The following is a 14,436-nucleotide window of genomic DNA, read 5'->3' as shown; positions in this document are numbered from 1 at the left end:
ACCTTGACGTTTCGATAGCTATTTCCTGCTATCGTTATCAAAAGAACCTAAATGAACCTAAAAAAGAGTATGTTAATAAATTGTGTAACAATAGTAGGATAATATATATAATAATTTTCATATATTGTATTATCCTACTATTGATACACAATTTATTAACATACTCTTTTTTAGGTTCATTTACGTTCCTTTGATAACGATAGCAGAAAATAGCTATCGAAACGTCAAGGTAATTTTTCAAATTAATTTCTCTACTAATTGGAATTTTCTCTTACAGCTTGAGCCTAAGTGTGTCGCAGGATACCCTCTAGGTGATAGTTCTTGATTACTTTTTGATAAATAATTCGTTCTTATTGCAAAAGAGGAGCACTATTTATCAATCTGTAATAAAAGACGTGAGGAAATTCTTCAAAAAAATTTTTGAGGCGAAATACCCAAAAAGAAGTTTGTAAAAAATGAATCCACCTCAACAATATAGAACTTATCTAATATATCAGTTGTTCCGTGGAACTTGAGTGTGCGTGATTTTGTGTCGTCCATCAATTGTTCGAAAATCTTGCACGCTAGCCGCGAAATACTAGCTCCTGCTCATACTCACGCCCGAGAGGAAAAATAAAAATTCATAACACCATCTAAACAAACAGCATCCAGACATACAATTTTCCATGGAAGTTGAACAAAACCACCAACTGGCCTTCCTGGATGTTTTGGTGTCTAGGCAGCGGAATCGTTTGGACCACAAGGTATATCGAAAAGCCACCCACACAGACAGATATCTTCACAATCTATCTAACCACCATCCGAGTCAGAAGCAGGGAATCATTAAAACTCTCACGGATAGAGCCAGAAAAACATGTGGGCCACGACATCTAACTACAGAACTACAGCACCTGGAAAAAGCTTTTTTCAGAACAGTTAATCCCAGTTGGACATCACAAAAGCTGTAGGAGAGGGCCGTGCTGAAAAAAGTGAATCCACTCTGAAAGCTTTCCTGCCCTTTGTTCCCAGGGTTACGGACAAAATTAGGAGGCTCCTGAGGAAAAGTCAGTTAAAGACAGAAGACCCCCCCCTCGCAACTGCAGGAATCTACCGGATCCCATGCTCCTGTGGAAGCGTCTACATAGGAACTACTAAGAGATCGGTAGCGACGAGAATAGAAGAACACCGACGGAATTGTAAACTGGGACATGTGGAAAAGTCGGCAGTGGCGGAACACGCCCTCAGCGATGGAATACACAACATCTATTTCGGAGAGGCACAGGTACTGGCCACAACAACAGGTTATCACCCCCGACTAATACGAGAAGCCATTGAAATCCACAAACACGACGACAATTTCAACAGAAAAGAACAGACAATGGCGCTAAACAGGATATGGTTTCCAGCACTCACCAACAGCAAGAAAAAGCAACAGCTCAGGACAGGAGAGAGGATCCAGTACACCGGAGGATAGCAACAGCCAAAAGAATGCGCAGGCTCCGATGACACAGGCCTCGTCAGAACAGTGTAAGCCTTCAAGCAAACCACTTCTAAAGATGCAAGCCACTCGTGCTTGCGAAACGTCAAGAAGAAATTCTACCCAACGACGGTGTAAAAACCCGAAAAACCCATTAGTTTTATCAATATTTGTATTTGTGAATGTCTTCCATTTAATCTTGGAAAAGCTGACGCTTCAACAATGTTTACAAATAATCCAAATTTATTATTAAAAATTGCGTTCTGTTGCTCAAACTTTGCGTGCACTAACTCCCATTTTCGGTCGTTTCGTGGAGAAGAGCGGAAGGTATATCTGGTTTGGAACATGTGAAACATGAGGACATAAGATAACAAATTAAAGTAAAAGGAACAATCATAGAAGACATTGAAAAGCGACTTAGATTTTACGGACACGTAAGACGCATGGGGGAAGAAGGACTGCCGTTGAACATATTGAAGTGGAAACCCCCAGAAAAAAAGCAGCAGAAGGACGATCGCGCCAATAACGTGGAGACAAGGTATTACAAAAGCAATGTCAGGCAGGAGGAATGGAAGTCTTTCGGAGGATGACTGGCATAACAGATGATATGACGGAATTTATGTCGTCCAGTTTTAAAACAATTTGTGCCGGTTAAGGGTCAAGGAGAGCAAGAGGCTGGGGTATTATAATACGCTTGATTTTATAATTAGTCGCACTTACTTCCTCTACTCGCACATTCACATACTTGAATAACATAAACTAATTCTTTTATCAACAGTGAGATAAAACCACATTACTCTAAATTTAAATCAGCATTAGAGTTTATTTTCAATTTACGAGATAATTTTAACACTCAGAGTTAGTTATTATTTTTATTATTCCAGTTCATTAGTGTTTTATTTCGATGTTTAATGAGCTGCAGGGTCCATCCCAGCACCTGTTAGGGGATTTCTTGCAATGGCCGATTGTGATACTGTTAAGCCTTCTCTCATATCACCTTCTGCATGACTAAGGGACATTTTGGACTCGGGCTCAGACGTTTTCGAGCAGTGAATGGTGATATCATTTTCAATTCCTTCAGATACTGCTGATGGATCTGATTTACTTAACGTCATTAATTCCAGGTGGTCTTTACAATGACCTGGAGTTTCAGAATCGTCATTAATTTTGTCTTCGTTCTCGATATTTTCAGCTTTGACTACAATTTCAGGCAAAATATTCTCTTCGGCGGCCGGAGATCCATATTGAAAACTGCATGAGCCATTATAAACATATTTTCTTCTCCCTAATGTGGTTAATTGACTGCTACCGTTTACCGAAAATAATTGCGTTCCGTTGGTATCACCTTCTTTAAGTTCTTTAAGGCAGAAAATGTCGCTAGCACTATGCATTTTTACAAACAAAATGGATATTAATTTGTGAAACTTGTTTGAAGCAACTGTCGCAATTTTGAATATGGTTGACAGTTTATTGAATGCGCTAATGATTTACTGGTTGGACGACTTACACCTTTTTATTACATCATGCATACCTACTTTTCTCTTTAAATCTCACACTAACGTATAGCTTTCAAATACATTTTTTTAAGTTGTTTTAAATTGGAAACTTTACACAAATTTGCACCTTTTCTTTAGCAAGAAAACAGCAGTAATTTAGAAAATGGTAATGATTTGCTTTCTTATTGCTGTTAAATAAGAGAGACAAAACAATGCTATAAAACTCTTATAATGTTATAATATTTTTTTGAAATTATAAAGTTTGTGGAAACGTCGGATGTACCACAGGGCAGAATTTTGGGTCCTCTGTTGTTCAACCTCTTTATAAATTAAATTGTTGATGTAAATGCCCTCTGATATGTGGACGACATGAAGCTATTATGTAGAGTAACATCTCTTGATGACAGTCTTCATCTTCAGAGGTCTCTAGATAATCGTGATAGGGTCGAACATATATATAAGATTGGTGCAGGCCTGGGTAACACTGTGTTAAGTTGCGCTTTTGCATTTAGGCTGCTCTGTGAGTTGGTGCGTTATCGCGCCTCACTACGCCGCACCTCGAATTGCGCTTGAGGCGGAATAATCCTTGAAATCAGAACTTTTAAAGGACATTTTCAATAAATTGAAATTTTGTTGGTTTCTATCATCGCTCCTAAATTGAGCAACAGTTTAATTTTTAAATGATTTCTTCGCGGTTTTTTTTTGTTAGTCAGTATTTTTCGAAAATCAATATTTAATTCGGTTATTAATTTCAGTTTTGGCGGTGTGCATTAATCACTGAAGCTGAGTGAAATTCATACAAAAATAAATTGCTCTAAATTTAAAATTAAATTACTGAAAGATCGGTACTTGGAGCGTTTTTCGTTTAGTTGTTTTTGTATTTCGTTAAGTTGGAACGTTGGAAAAAATGTCAGCAATAAACAAACTGAAATCGAACTCCCAAGCAAGAGCGGAGCAATGAATCATCAAAAGGGCGAATGCAAATCATTAAATAATCTTGTTTATTCAGTACTTCGGTGTCTTTTTTCTCGAAAATGTGTATGAGTGTTTAGTTTGCAACCAACAGTGGACGAAATCGGTCGATAATCCTTTGTGTGGTGTGAATCGCGTTCTTAGATGGAAAATATAGAATCATTATGGCCCTTATGGCAAGTGCGGTAGTTTGTGAAAGTGTAGTGAACATGATGATTAATGGGTAGAAAATGGAGGATGAGGCGCCAGCTAGCTTGCTAAAAGCTGGTAAGAATGAATGATCTCTAGTTAGAAACCGTTTAGCTTGAACTGAGTTTTCCGACAAGCAACTAAAGTTTTATGGATTCTTTATATTTCTCTCTCTTTGCATGGCTGATTTCAAATAATTTTGGACAGATTTTCTGCTGAACTAAAGACATTTTCTTCTTTCTTTTCAGGTGACACTATCCAGCTTTCCGTAAGTTTCGCATTACTTTGCTCCTGGTTGCCATGCACATATAAAACTTTTAGTCACAAATTCATCAACTGACTCGTAGTGTGGATATGGTATCGATTGAGAATATTGGTTCTTTCGTAGTAAATTTTTAAACGTTGGGAATATTTTGAGCGGCTTTGTATTTTTATATTAAGCTCAGCTGAAGCTTTTCGCTGAAAAACCGCTTCAGATCTAAAAAATTGAGTTCCAGTATTCAATACAAGAAGCATTAGCTTACTCATTGTGCGGACTTGGTTCCGATTTAAACTTTCGGAATATTTTGGGCTGCTTCGTATTTTTTCATCAAGATCATATGAAGCTTGTTTCCAAAGAACCGTTTCAGATATGCAAATGGAAATGGGCTCCAGTTTTACGTTTTTTGTTAAAAAAAAGTCAGAGGTTATTTTTGCGTGTTTTTTGTTTACAGTATGATAGTCGAAAACCTGTTCCTTTGCTTGCGCATTTGACTGATAACCTTTAAAGTAATAAACAGTTACTACCATGTACATTTTGTTGAATTGATTATATTGGGTAAACAATTATCAAATTACATCCCAATTCCACTCCCCGCCCAGTTTGATAGTCTCGCGGGTCCTTTCTTGGGCTTCCGATGAGTTTCAATTTCAATGCCAGCTCCGGTTAGTGGATTTCTGGACATAGCTGATTCTGTCGGTCTGGAGTCTTCCTTAGCAGTATTTAATTTGCGAAAATGTTGCTTTTTCCCATCTGGACTACTTCTAGTAGAATATTTTGCTGACAATTCCTTCTTTTTAGTTGGGGATAAACCACAGGGAGCTCCTCTAGTAAGTTCGTCATAAACTGCGTCTAAAGATTCGGAGGAATCGGGGCCGTCCTCGGTTTCGTAAAGCTCATTTAAGTCTTTTTCCATGATTTGTAGGTGATCATCCTTTTCTTCCACAAATCTGTGTTCGTCTGCGAGATGCGTTAGATTCTGATCAATGCTTGATCCGTATTCAAAACTAGCAGATCCATTATGCAGGTTTCGCCTGCGACTCACTTTAGGTAACTGACATTGACCGTTGACGGAAAATAGCTGAGTTCCATTGGTATCTCCATCTTTGAGTTCTTTTAGGCAAAAAATATCACTTGAATTCCGCATTTTCAATGGAAGGAGAGATCAGGATTAGAATTATTGCAAATTCGACAGCAGCAGTTTTTGAAAGATGAATGCTGACAAAAGGGAAAATTAATTTTTGACAAACTGGTCCCTTTCTTGTTTAAACCAGCAAAAGCTGTCTTAGTTTATTTAATTTAAATACAGTGGGTACAAGAACGTTGCAGTTTTGAAGCGGTTACTTCTCTCTCTGGCCAATTTTTCTAGCTTGAGGACTCGATTTCTATATACTAGATATGCATTTACTGGGTTATTTTCTTGCGCGCTCTGCATATTTAAAAAGTATTTCATTGTGTCATTTATGTTAAATTACAAACGAAAAAATACACTTTCAAAGGCTTGGGGCCATTCGTTAAAGGTCTGCATCTTCGTTGGGGTTGGCCGGAGTTAAAATTGTATAAAAAATGTGACTTGTTAATTATAATAAAAGCTCTTCTACGCCATAAGTAAACGTGTAAGGATGTTAATTTATACTACTTATGATGGAAATTATTAACTAATTGCGAATCCTATTCAACAGTTGAAAAATAGAATTTGTTTGGTAATAATTTAAATTTAGCGACGAGCGTTAATCGTACGCCAACAAGCCTACTTCTGGGTTGGCAAATGTAAATAAATAACAGGTATCTGCTCGTATTCAGTCAATAGATAGCAAACCACAAAAACTGTAGGATATTCAATAATATTAAATATTTTCTTAAACATTCATTAATTTTAATATTTTACTGTACTCTTACCGGAATCTCATTGAGTTCAAGCTCAAAATTTCTTTAATATGCGTCTGTTATCTGTAACAACTTCAACACAGCAGAGCAATAACATCATAACAGCAAAGGTTCAATACAAATCTGCTTATTAACGTATTCAATTCTTATACGTATTCAACTGTTATCGCTTTATCACAGCTAAATTTATAATATTTGGTTTGCTTCCAAATTGGCGCGTTTCAGTAAAAATTGTCCTAAATTAGTAATAATTTATTTGTCTATTCAGCAATATTATAAGTTTATTGTTAAACTAGACCTGGCCCTAATTAACGCGCAGTACACAGTTTCATAATCAGTCAGCAGAAATATTAACATTGCTTTCCATGCGTAAAATAAACCTTATATTTGTCAGAATATCAAATTGAAATTCATATTAATTGATGATGTTGCACATATTGAAACAAATATAATCACAAAAAAGTAAATAATTATCATTTGCTAAATATAGGTTATTATATTTCATTGTAAACAAAAGGGTTTGTTTGTAGGTAGTATCCGAAAAAGTTATTGGTATTAAATAAGAACAATTTACGTACGAACACGAATTAATTATGTCCTTTCACATCCACCACAGTTTTGCTGATTCTTCGATGTTTTATTTTTCGAAAACCTTATTACATTCTTTTTTAAAATTACTATCTTTACTTAATTATAATTTTTTGTTTGTTACAACAGTACTATTCTGTATTGTTTTTATCAAAATTCAAAGCGGCGAGTACATTTTTTGTCATTAACGAATAGTTGCAGGTAGAAATCTACCTGCAGTGAGGAGGGAGGAAGGGGAGGAGTAACCTCGTTAAAAAAAACCATGGTTTATCTGGCCCGGATGATAGTTCTCTCTAAGAGCTTATATATAGGATTACAGTCGAAGCTGCTGCCTTGCAGATATCGGCGTTGGATTACCACAGGCTAGGGAAAGACAACCGTGATCACAAATTACCTTGTCCTCTTGATAAGGGGTTGAGGCAGTAGGCTAACTCCACACTGCTCGAAAAAAAACTGAACTGTTAAAACACCTAGTCAACAGCCTCGATATTACATCAGGTCTAATGTTATTGTTGAGTTAATAACACGAGTAAATATTTCAAAAGCAAAAACTGTGGTGCCCCATTTAATCAGAGGAAATTCAGTTAACAGATAGACGAAAAGAAAATTGCGCAATTTTTCAAGATTCTGCCAAACTTGTTTCATAACAAAAAAACACAGATATATTAATACTTCTGTTCCCTGCGGGATATTATTTTCCAAAGCGGGTGCTATCATAAACGAGCGAAGAACTAGACTTAGCATGCAAACGCATACACAACAAAAATATTCTTAAATGTAAATTTTAAACCTTTTGGCATGCAAAGCGTATATTTTATTTAAATCATTTCATTCTCAGTTTTTTCTTTTTCCGTAGTTAGTTATGACCCATGCTTTGCTTTTGTTTTTGCAATATTTTTTGTTTTTAGTTGACCAATGTTAAGAACTATTTTTTCTTAAATCAACTAAATCATTATTTATCATCACAATTTCGACCATCATCATCATTGCGAATTTTTATGGGAAAATGTAAAAAGGAACATGTTACTTTTGTAACGTTGTAACCTGTTCCAGAAAAATATCCGTTTATCACATCTCTACGTATCAGGCACCAATATATAAAAATGGAGATAAACAAAACTGTGATAACTAATAGGCGTATTGCACTGATGGGTTCGATCAGCAGGATCTATGGCAAAGTGTTAAAGAACAAAATAGAACGAGAGTGCGCCGACCACGAAGCCGAGGAACAAGCAGAATTTCGAAACAATTGACCATCTGTTCTGTGTAATACAATTATTAGATAAAAGATCGGAATTCAACAAGGACTTGCATTTAGTGTTTGTCATGCATGCATTTAATGTGGTGTGTGGTGCATATTGAGTATACCCATATTGGTATGGCTCGGAAACACATTGAAGAGTACCAAAAGTGGGGACTCGAACGGAATATTGCAAAAACAGAATACCTGAGTGTGGGAGGAAGCCAGCAAGACTTGATTTTGGAAAATGGTCAAAGAAAAAAAACTGCCAAAAGTACAAATATCTAGGCGTAAATATCACCAACGATTGACCCTTGAACGATGCCATTAAGAATAGGGAAGGAAAGCTACCTCGATATTAAATAGTACCCTTTGGCATAAAAAAATCACAAAATATTACAAACATCGTATATAAGACTTGATCATTTTTCCTTACCATTTTCTCTGCTTTCATACAAGTTTTTTTAGTACAGCAGGTTCTTTATGTTCCGCATCCGGACATGATGCATTCAGCTCCAAAGCAATTTCCTCCCAAGGCCCCAGTTAAATTGTGAGTGTGCAAAAATGGTCGATTATTTTCTATATTTTCATCATGGTTGGTTACACACTAAACACGATGTCTTTCAAATATCTCCCATATCAACCTACGGGCTAACTTTTCCAACAACAAACTTGCACAACATTTTAGGCACAAGTTAGCTTTTCGAAGCTCCTGTAATTTTAATTTTATTGACTGTGGTTAGGGAACGATTATTTTGCTTTGATTAAGTTATCCAGGTCAGTAAGTGAGTACTAAAAAACAATATTTGATCAAAGAATGGAGTGTTGACAGGTGGGTAGTAGGTCTAACAAATTTAATCTTAAATTCAAATTTGAACAGATCAAACGCAGCGAGCGTGACGGACCAATATTTAGTTATTTGCCCGAGCACACAACTTGTTGACTACGTAAATATCTGCCGTCATTGTTGCCTTTTTATAAAAGTTTTGCGCTGCCAAAAGGATTAAATTTGACCCACAAAATGAATGTTGATCCCTGTGTTGAAACAGTCGAAATGGAATAATTATTGCTTTTGACATTAAACATAATTTTAATAGGGTGTCGATTGAACAGACGTGAGTCGGTGGCGCAAAATAAAAGTCCTGATGGGGAACAGCTCAGATTAAACAGATGCATATGATTACATTTTTCGATGGGAGCAACAATGGTACACAGTCATATAAACCATGGTTCATATAAAAGTGCTTTGCCGGCTCGGTAATCAGTTTAATTTATGTGAGTAGCAGCAGCAACAAAACAGCAGGAAATCGGTAGCCATGAATGTATTTAGTGTTATACTTGTTAAGTTTGTAATATGCGACGAGCAAATGTCACTAAAATAACAACGTCGAAATTTTAATTTAAAATCATAGGAATTTAAGGTGGTAATTACAAGAGTACCTCCAACCCGCAATGGCAAGCGTGGCGTTTTAAAGCCAAAACGCTTCTTCAAAAATGAAATTTTCGGGTGCTAGAAATAAGGTACCCCAATGAAATAGATTCAGTTTGCCTCATGATTTTTGGGGGTGCAAGAAATCGGCAAAAACAAGAATTATGATCGCCACATACAATTGCAGATCACCACTGAAGGACGAACAACTCTTCGACTTGCAAAGCGAAGCAAGGAATATTGAAGGGGTCATAATTGATCTGAAGTCAGGAAAGTGGAGGGCCTGTTCGTGTTGCAATTTGGAAATGCTTTATGCCAAAGGGTGGTCCAGTGTAAACGCACAATGTTAATTGTAAATAAAACAGAAGCTATTCAGATAATTATCTCAATATTTAACAAGACATACAAGGCAAAACTACAGAACCAAAAAAGCAACATAATGAAAACAGACGACATCATCCAAGTAGCATCCGACATAACAGGGGCAATGAGGAAGATAGTAAATGAAGTAGCAGAAAAATAGGCAAGAAAACCAAACAAAATATCCTGCCAAACCAAAGTAAATATAGAAGAAAGACGAGCACTGTTTAAAAATGGTTTATACGCAGCGGAACAATACCAAAATTCCAAAAGAGAGGCAAGGATGATGAAAAGAAAGGATAGGGAAGAGAACTATAGAATAATGGCAGAGAATTAGCTCATAAGTTCTATCAATGCTGTTCTATCAATGTCAAGCAAAGACCAACAGGAAACCAAAACAAAGGAAAAGTAGCCAACGTTGTTTCTGAAGACGTATAGAACTGAACAGAAATGGAGCCAAAATATCACACTTAATATTTGCAGACGATACTGTTCTGTTCTCCGACAACCCAACGGATCTTGAAAGAATGCTCCGAACTAGACAGAAAATCTTCAAAAATCAGTCTAAAAATCAATAAAGCAAAGATAATGAGCCAAGCACAAATAACAGTCAAATGGGCACATATTGGAAAATGTTCAAGAATATGTATATCTGGGACAACAAATAGAGATAGGAAAGGGCAAGAAGGAAACAGAGATTGATAGAAGGAAGTTAGGATGGGCGGCGTTTGGTAAATTAAGCCCCATACTTAGGGATAGAAAGATACCGCAATACCTTAGAACAAGAACAGTGTGTAGTCCGGTGATAACATATGGAGCACAAAACTGGACTCTCACGGAGACAATAGTGAATAAATTGAGGATAAGACCGAGAGCCATGGAAAGAGTTATACTAGGCGCAACGCTGAAAGACAGAAAGAGAAACGAATGGATCAGACAGAGAACAAAAGTTGTAGATGTAGTGGAGAGAGTCACAAACCTGCTTTACCCGCTTACAGACGTCAGATGGAAGAGCCGAATAATACGCTGGAGACTATGGGAAGGCAAAAGAGGAAGAGGAAGACCAAGTATGCGATGGTATGACGACATAAAGCGAGTGGCACGATTTGGATGGGTGAGAACTGCACAAAAGGGAGGCCTATGCTCAATACTGGGCGAAATGAAAGGCTAACAACTATAATAGAGGACATCACGAAAAAACAACTGATCTAGTACGACCTTGTCCAAAGAATGCCCCAAGGAAGTCGACCAAAAATGAAAGAAAAAAGATAGCTATGAGCGAGAGAAAGCTCTCGATCGCAGACGCTCGCAGAAAAGCTCGGACAGAGGAGAAAAAAGTTATAAACCGCCATATACAAATTGTACATCTATTTCGGATGTCCAATGAATGTCGCAATTATTACGCCCATATTCCCAAAAAGGTAGCATGGACATTCTCCACTCTTTTGGACAAGATTTGAATGTACAATGTATTTCAAGTGTTGCTTGGGTATGAATGACTAGCTTTGTTTATTTATTGATGTCTTTGGTTAACAGGAAATAGTATATACAGCGGGTTTGAAAATTGTCAAAAACTGAGATATTTGCAAAAAAAAAAAATCAGAATGTCGGCATAAAAGTTTTTCTAGGTAATCTGCCTCATTAACATTACGCAAACGTTGCTTTTCCAATATCAAAAGCTCAAGCAACCGTAGTTCGGACATTAAAATAAGTTATAAGATTATTAAAGATTATGGTTAGTGATCTATTTGAGCAGTGAAGAAGAAGAAATTCAGTAACCTACAAACAAACGCATTTTTCTGATGGCGAAATGAAATTCTTAGATATGAATCTATGGGTTTGAAAAGAACCGTTTGTGAACAACTCGCAAGAGCTGTTCGAAGTTCTGCGGTTAATTCCATACATGTTTGTGCTCGGGTAAACACTTTATTGTGCACTCTTTGCAGCATTAATGGACTCATATTTTGAGCCGTTTCTCGTGATCGGCTAATTAACTTCGGCTAATTTGGAACCGGTGTCCTGTATATCGGATATTTAATGTGTCGTTGTGTCCTGTGTATCTTACATGGTAGAGTTGTGGTTCTTCCTCTGTAATTATCCGGTGCACAGTTGTCTAAGAAAGTGTCAGTTGTTGCGAAATTCTCCGAGTACTCCTGGAAGACTCTGCTGCAATTCAAATAACTGATCCTCTATATCTGGAACACGAACACCTCTTGGTCGTCCACTCTCTGCATCAATGTTCATGACATAGTTGAAATTCGCTTTTCAAAGTTTAACATCTTTTAGATATTTTGGAATTTTTTTTTAAATATTTTCTCCTGTGTACGAGAGAGTTCCAAGTGAGCCTGTACAACCCGTTGAAAGGAGCGACGCCAATTTTGCGTCACCCTGTATTAACGCCTTTGCATGACGCGATCCAATTTTGGATATTTATTTAAGTTATTTTACTGTCATAAAAACATTGTCCAAGCTTATTATTTGTGGCTACCTTTTAGCCTAAGTTTTGTTTTGTGACGGTTTTATCTTAATAGCACACCACTTTCAAATTATCCAAGTGCTTAGTATCTGTATAAAATTGCACGGCAAACGTTCTGAAAAGGATTATTTGCATTGAACAAGCACGAAAAACTTTATAAAACCATTTTTCATCGTTTTCCCGCACCAAACATTGACTTTTGCTCCCTTCCCGGTGTGCATAATGTCGACATTTACCGAAATAATTTATTTAGCAGGAGAATGTATAACTGTCGGTAAATATTTCCACACCAAACTCGGGCATACTTTCGTTCTGTATACTCTACAAATACCGGCGAGCTCAAAATATTCTATTCCTCACGTAGTACAGCGCGGTAAAGATTCGTGTACACAGTACATTTAATCTAAAGCCAGCGGAACACTTTATTATTTGACACTCTTCTATACTGCGGGAACTCGGACCTAAGGCAAACATGCCATATAATTATGACGGTATGTTTGGTTAAAATGAGGAACGAAAGGCTAACAATGAGCTAAGCTGCTCCATAAGTATCTTAAAAAGGGTCTAATTTAACTGGGCCCTAATATTTCATATTTAGAAATTCTTCTGTTTGAAATGCATAGCTGAATTATAGTAAGTGTGTACCTGTTAAATAAAATGTTTATTAAATCAGTACTATATCGCATGGGAGTTACAATTTTCAATATAAGAGCGACTTCAAACACAAAAAATGTTTAATCCACTTAATATACAATGTGGTGAAACCAATACGGTATCGAAGTTTTATACTAAATTGGACACACTAATTGGGCGTCCATTCGTTATACATGATGTTCCCAAAAATCTGAAGTATATCAAATTCACGTTTATTTAAAAAAAGCCATTTTGGAGTGCTAACAACATCGGGAGTTCATTGTCTCTATTTTTACTTTTTTATTAATTATTGTTCGCTTCTTAAACGCAACATTTTCCATTGTTTTCAAATATATCCGAATTTGTTAATGCTTTAATTCTTGATGTTTTTTCAGCTTATAAATATCTGGGAGTATACCATATTAGCTAATAATTGTTGAATTTCGTAACTCAATTTAATGGCGCAAATTCTTGCAAAATACAGGGTGATTCAAAATTGGCGCCATTCCTCTAGAGGTGTTGTCTGGGGGTGTCTTGGGAGTACAGAAAAAATAGTAAAAAAAATTAAATGGTATTAAAAACTCAGATATTTGAAAAAAACTAGATCAGAAGGATGGCAACAATGTTTTTCAAGCTAATCTGCCTAATTAACATTACGTAAATTCCTGTTCCTTCGTAATTATTAAAAACTCCGGTAAGCATGGATAAACATGAACCAAAGAAAATAAAAGAGACAATAACATGCGTTGAGGTGAGGATAACAGTGTCACCTTGCGGTCAGTGCTGCGACAAAACAGCCCCMCGAGTGCTGCCATCTTCTTGGGGCAAATCAGGGATATATCTAAATCGGCCACAACTGTCATTCAAAACCACCTGTTAAAGTTTATGTAAAACCACCTGTTAAAGTATGTGTGTTGTATTTATCATTGATCAATATTATTGATCAAATAAAATACAATTCTGTTGTTAAAACACAAGAAGTGTTCCCAAGAGCAAGAAGTCCTGCCTGTTTCACTCCAAACATCTTTGAGTCCCAACCACTTTGAGTCTGGGCTCATATTTTGAGCAGCTTCTCGTGATCGGTTAATTAACCGCTGCTCAATTTGAACCGGTGTTCGGAAGATCAGAAGTTTAATGTGTTAGTGTTCTGTGCATATTACATACATGGTAGGAATGTAGGCCCTTCCTCGGGGGAGTTCTCGGGACAATTAAGAATCCGGTGTTTGAGAAAGTACAGTTGTTGTGCAATGCTTCAAGTACTCCTGAAAGGCTCAGCTGCAATAACCTCCAATACCTGTTCCTCTAGGTCTGAAAACCGAGCACCTTTAGATTGTCCACTATCTGCGTCCATTTCGGGCCGTCTAGTGTGTAGCTATTTGCTGGTGTAAGTTAATTCTTGCAGCTTCTGCTATGTCACTGTAGCATTTTCCCCTAACTAATCGGATATTCGC

The 14,436-nt window shown here is 36.8% G+C and overlaps 1 protein-coding gene across 1 annotated transcript; it reads left to right on the top strand.

Moving 5' to 3' along the window:
• The first annotated feature begins 665 nt into the window (after nt 1-665).
• On the top strand, nt 666-1,453 carry LOC125504793. Its single transcript, XM_048667283.1, has 2 exons — nt 666-943; nt 1,009-1,453. Exons 1-2 carry the CDS (start codon nt 666-668, stop codon nt 1,451-1,453), a joined length of 723 nt encoding a protein of 240 aa, XP_048523240.1.
• The last annotated feature ends 12,983 nt before the right edge of the window (nt 1,454-14,436 follow it).

Source organism: Dendroctonus ponderosae, unplaced genomic scaffold (genome assembly GCF_020466585.1).
Source record: "Dendroctonus ponderosae isolate FM_Combo_2020 unplaced genomic scaffold, Dpon_F_20191213v2 Dpon_F_20191213_6, whole genome shotgun sequence".
NCBI lineage: Eukaryota > Metazoa > Arthropoda > Insecta > Coleoptera > Curculionidae > Dendroctonus > Dendroctonus ponderosae.
The sequence above is the reverse complement of the archived record's forward strand: the minus strand, read 5'-3'. Positions and strand labels throughout refer to the sequence as shown.

Excerpts from the sequence above, each read along its gene's own strand:
- LOC125504793 (XM_048667283.1), top strand. The coding sequence starts at position 666 with ATGGAAGTTGAACAAAACCACCAACTGGCCTTCCTGGATGTTTTGGTG. Across the intron at positions 944-1,008 it reads AGTTGGACATCACAAAAGCT|GGTTACGGACAAAATTAGGA; the intron begins GTAGGAGAGGGC and ends CTTTGTTCCCAG.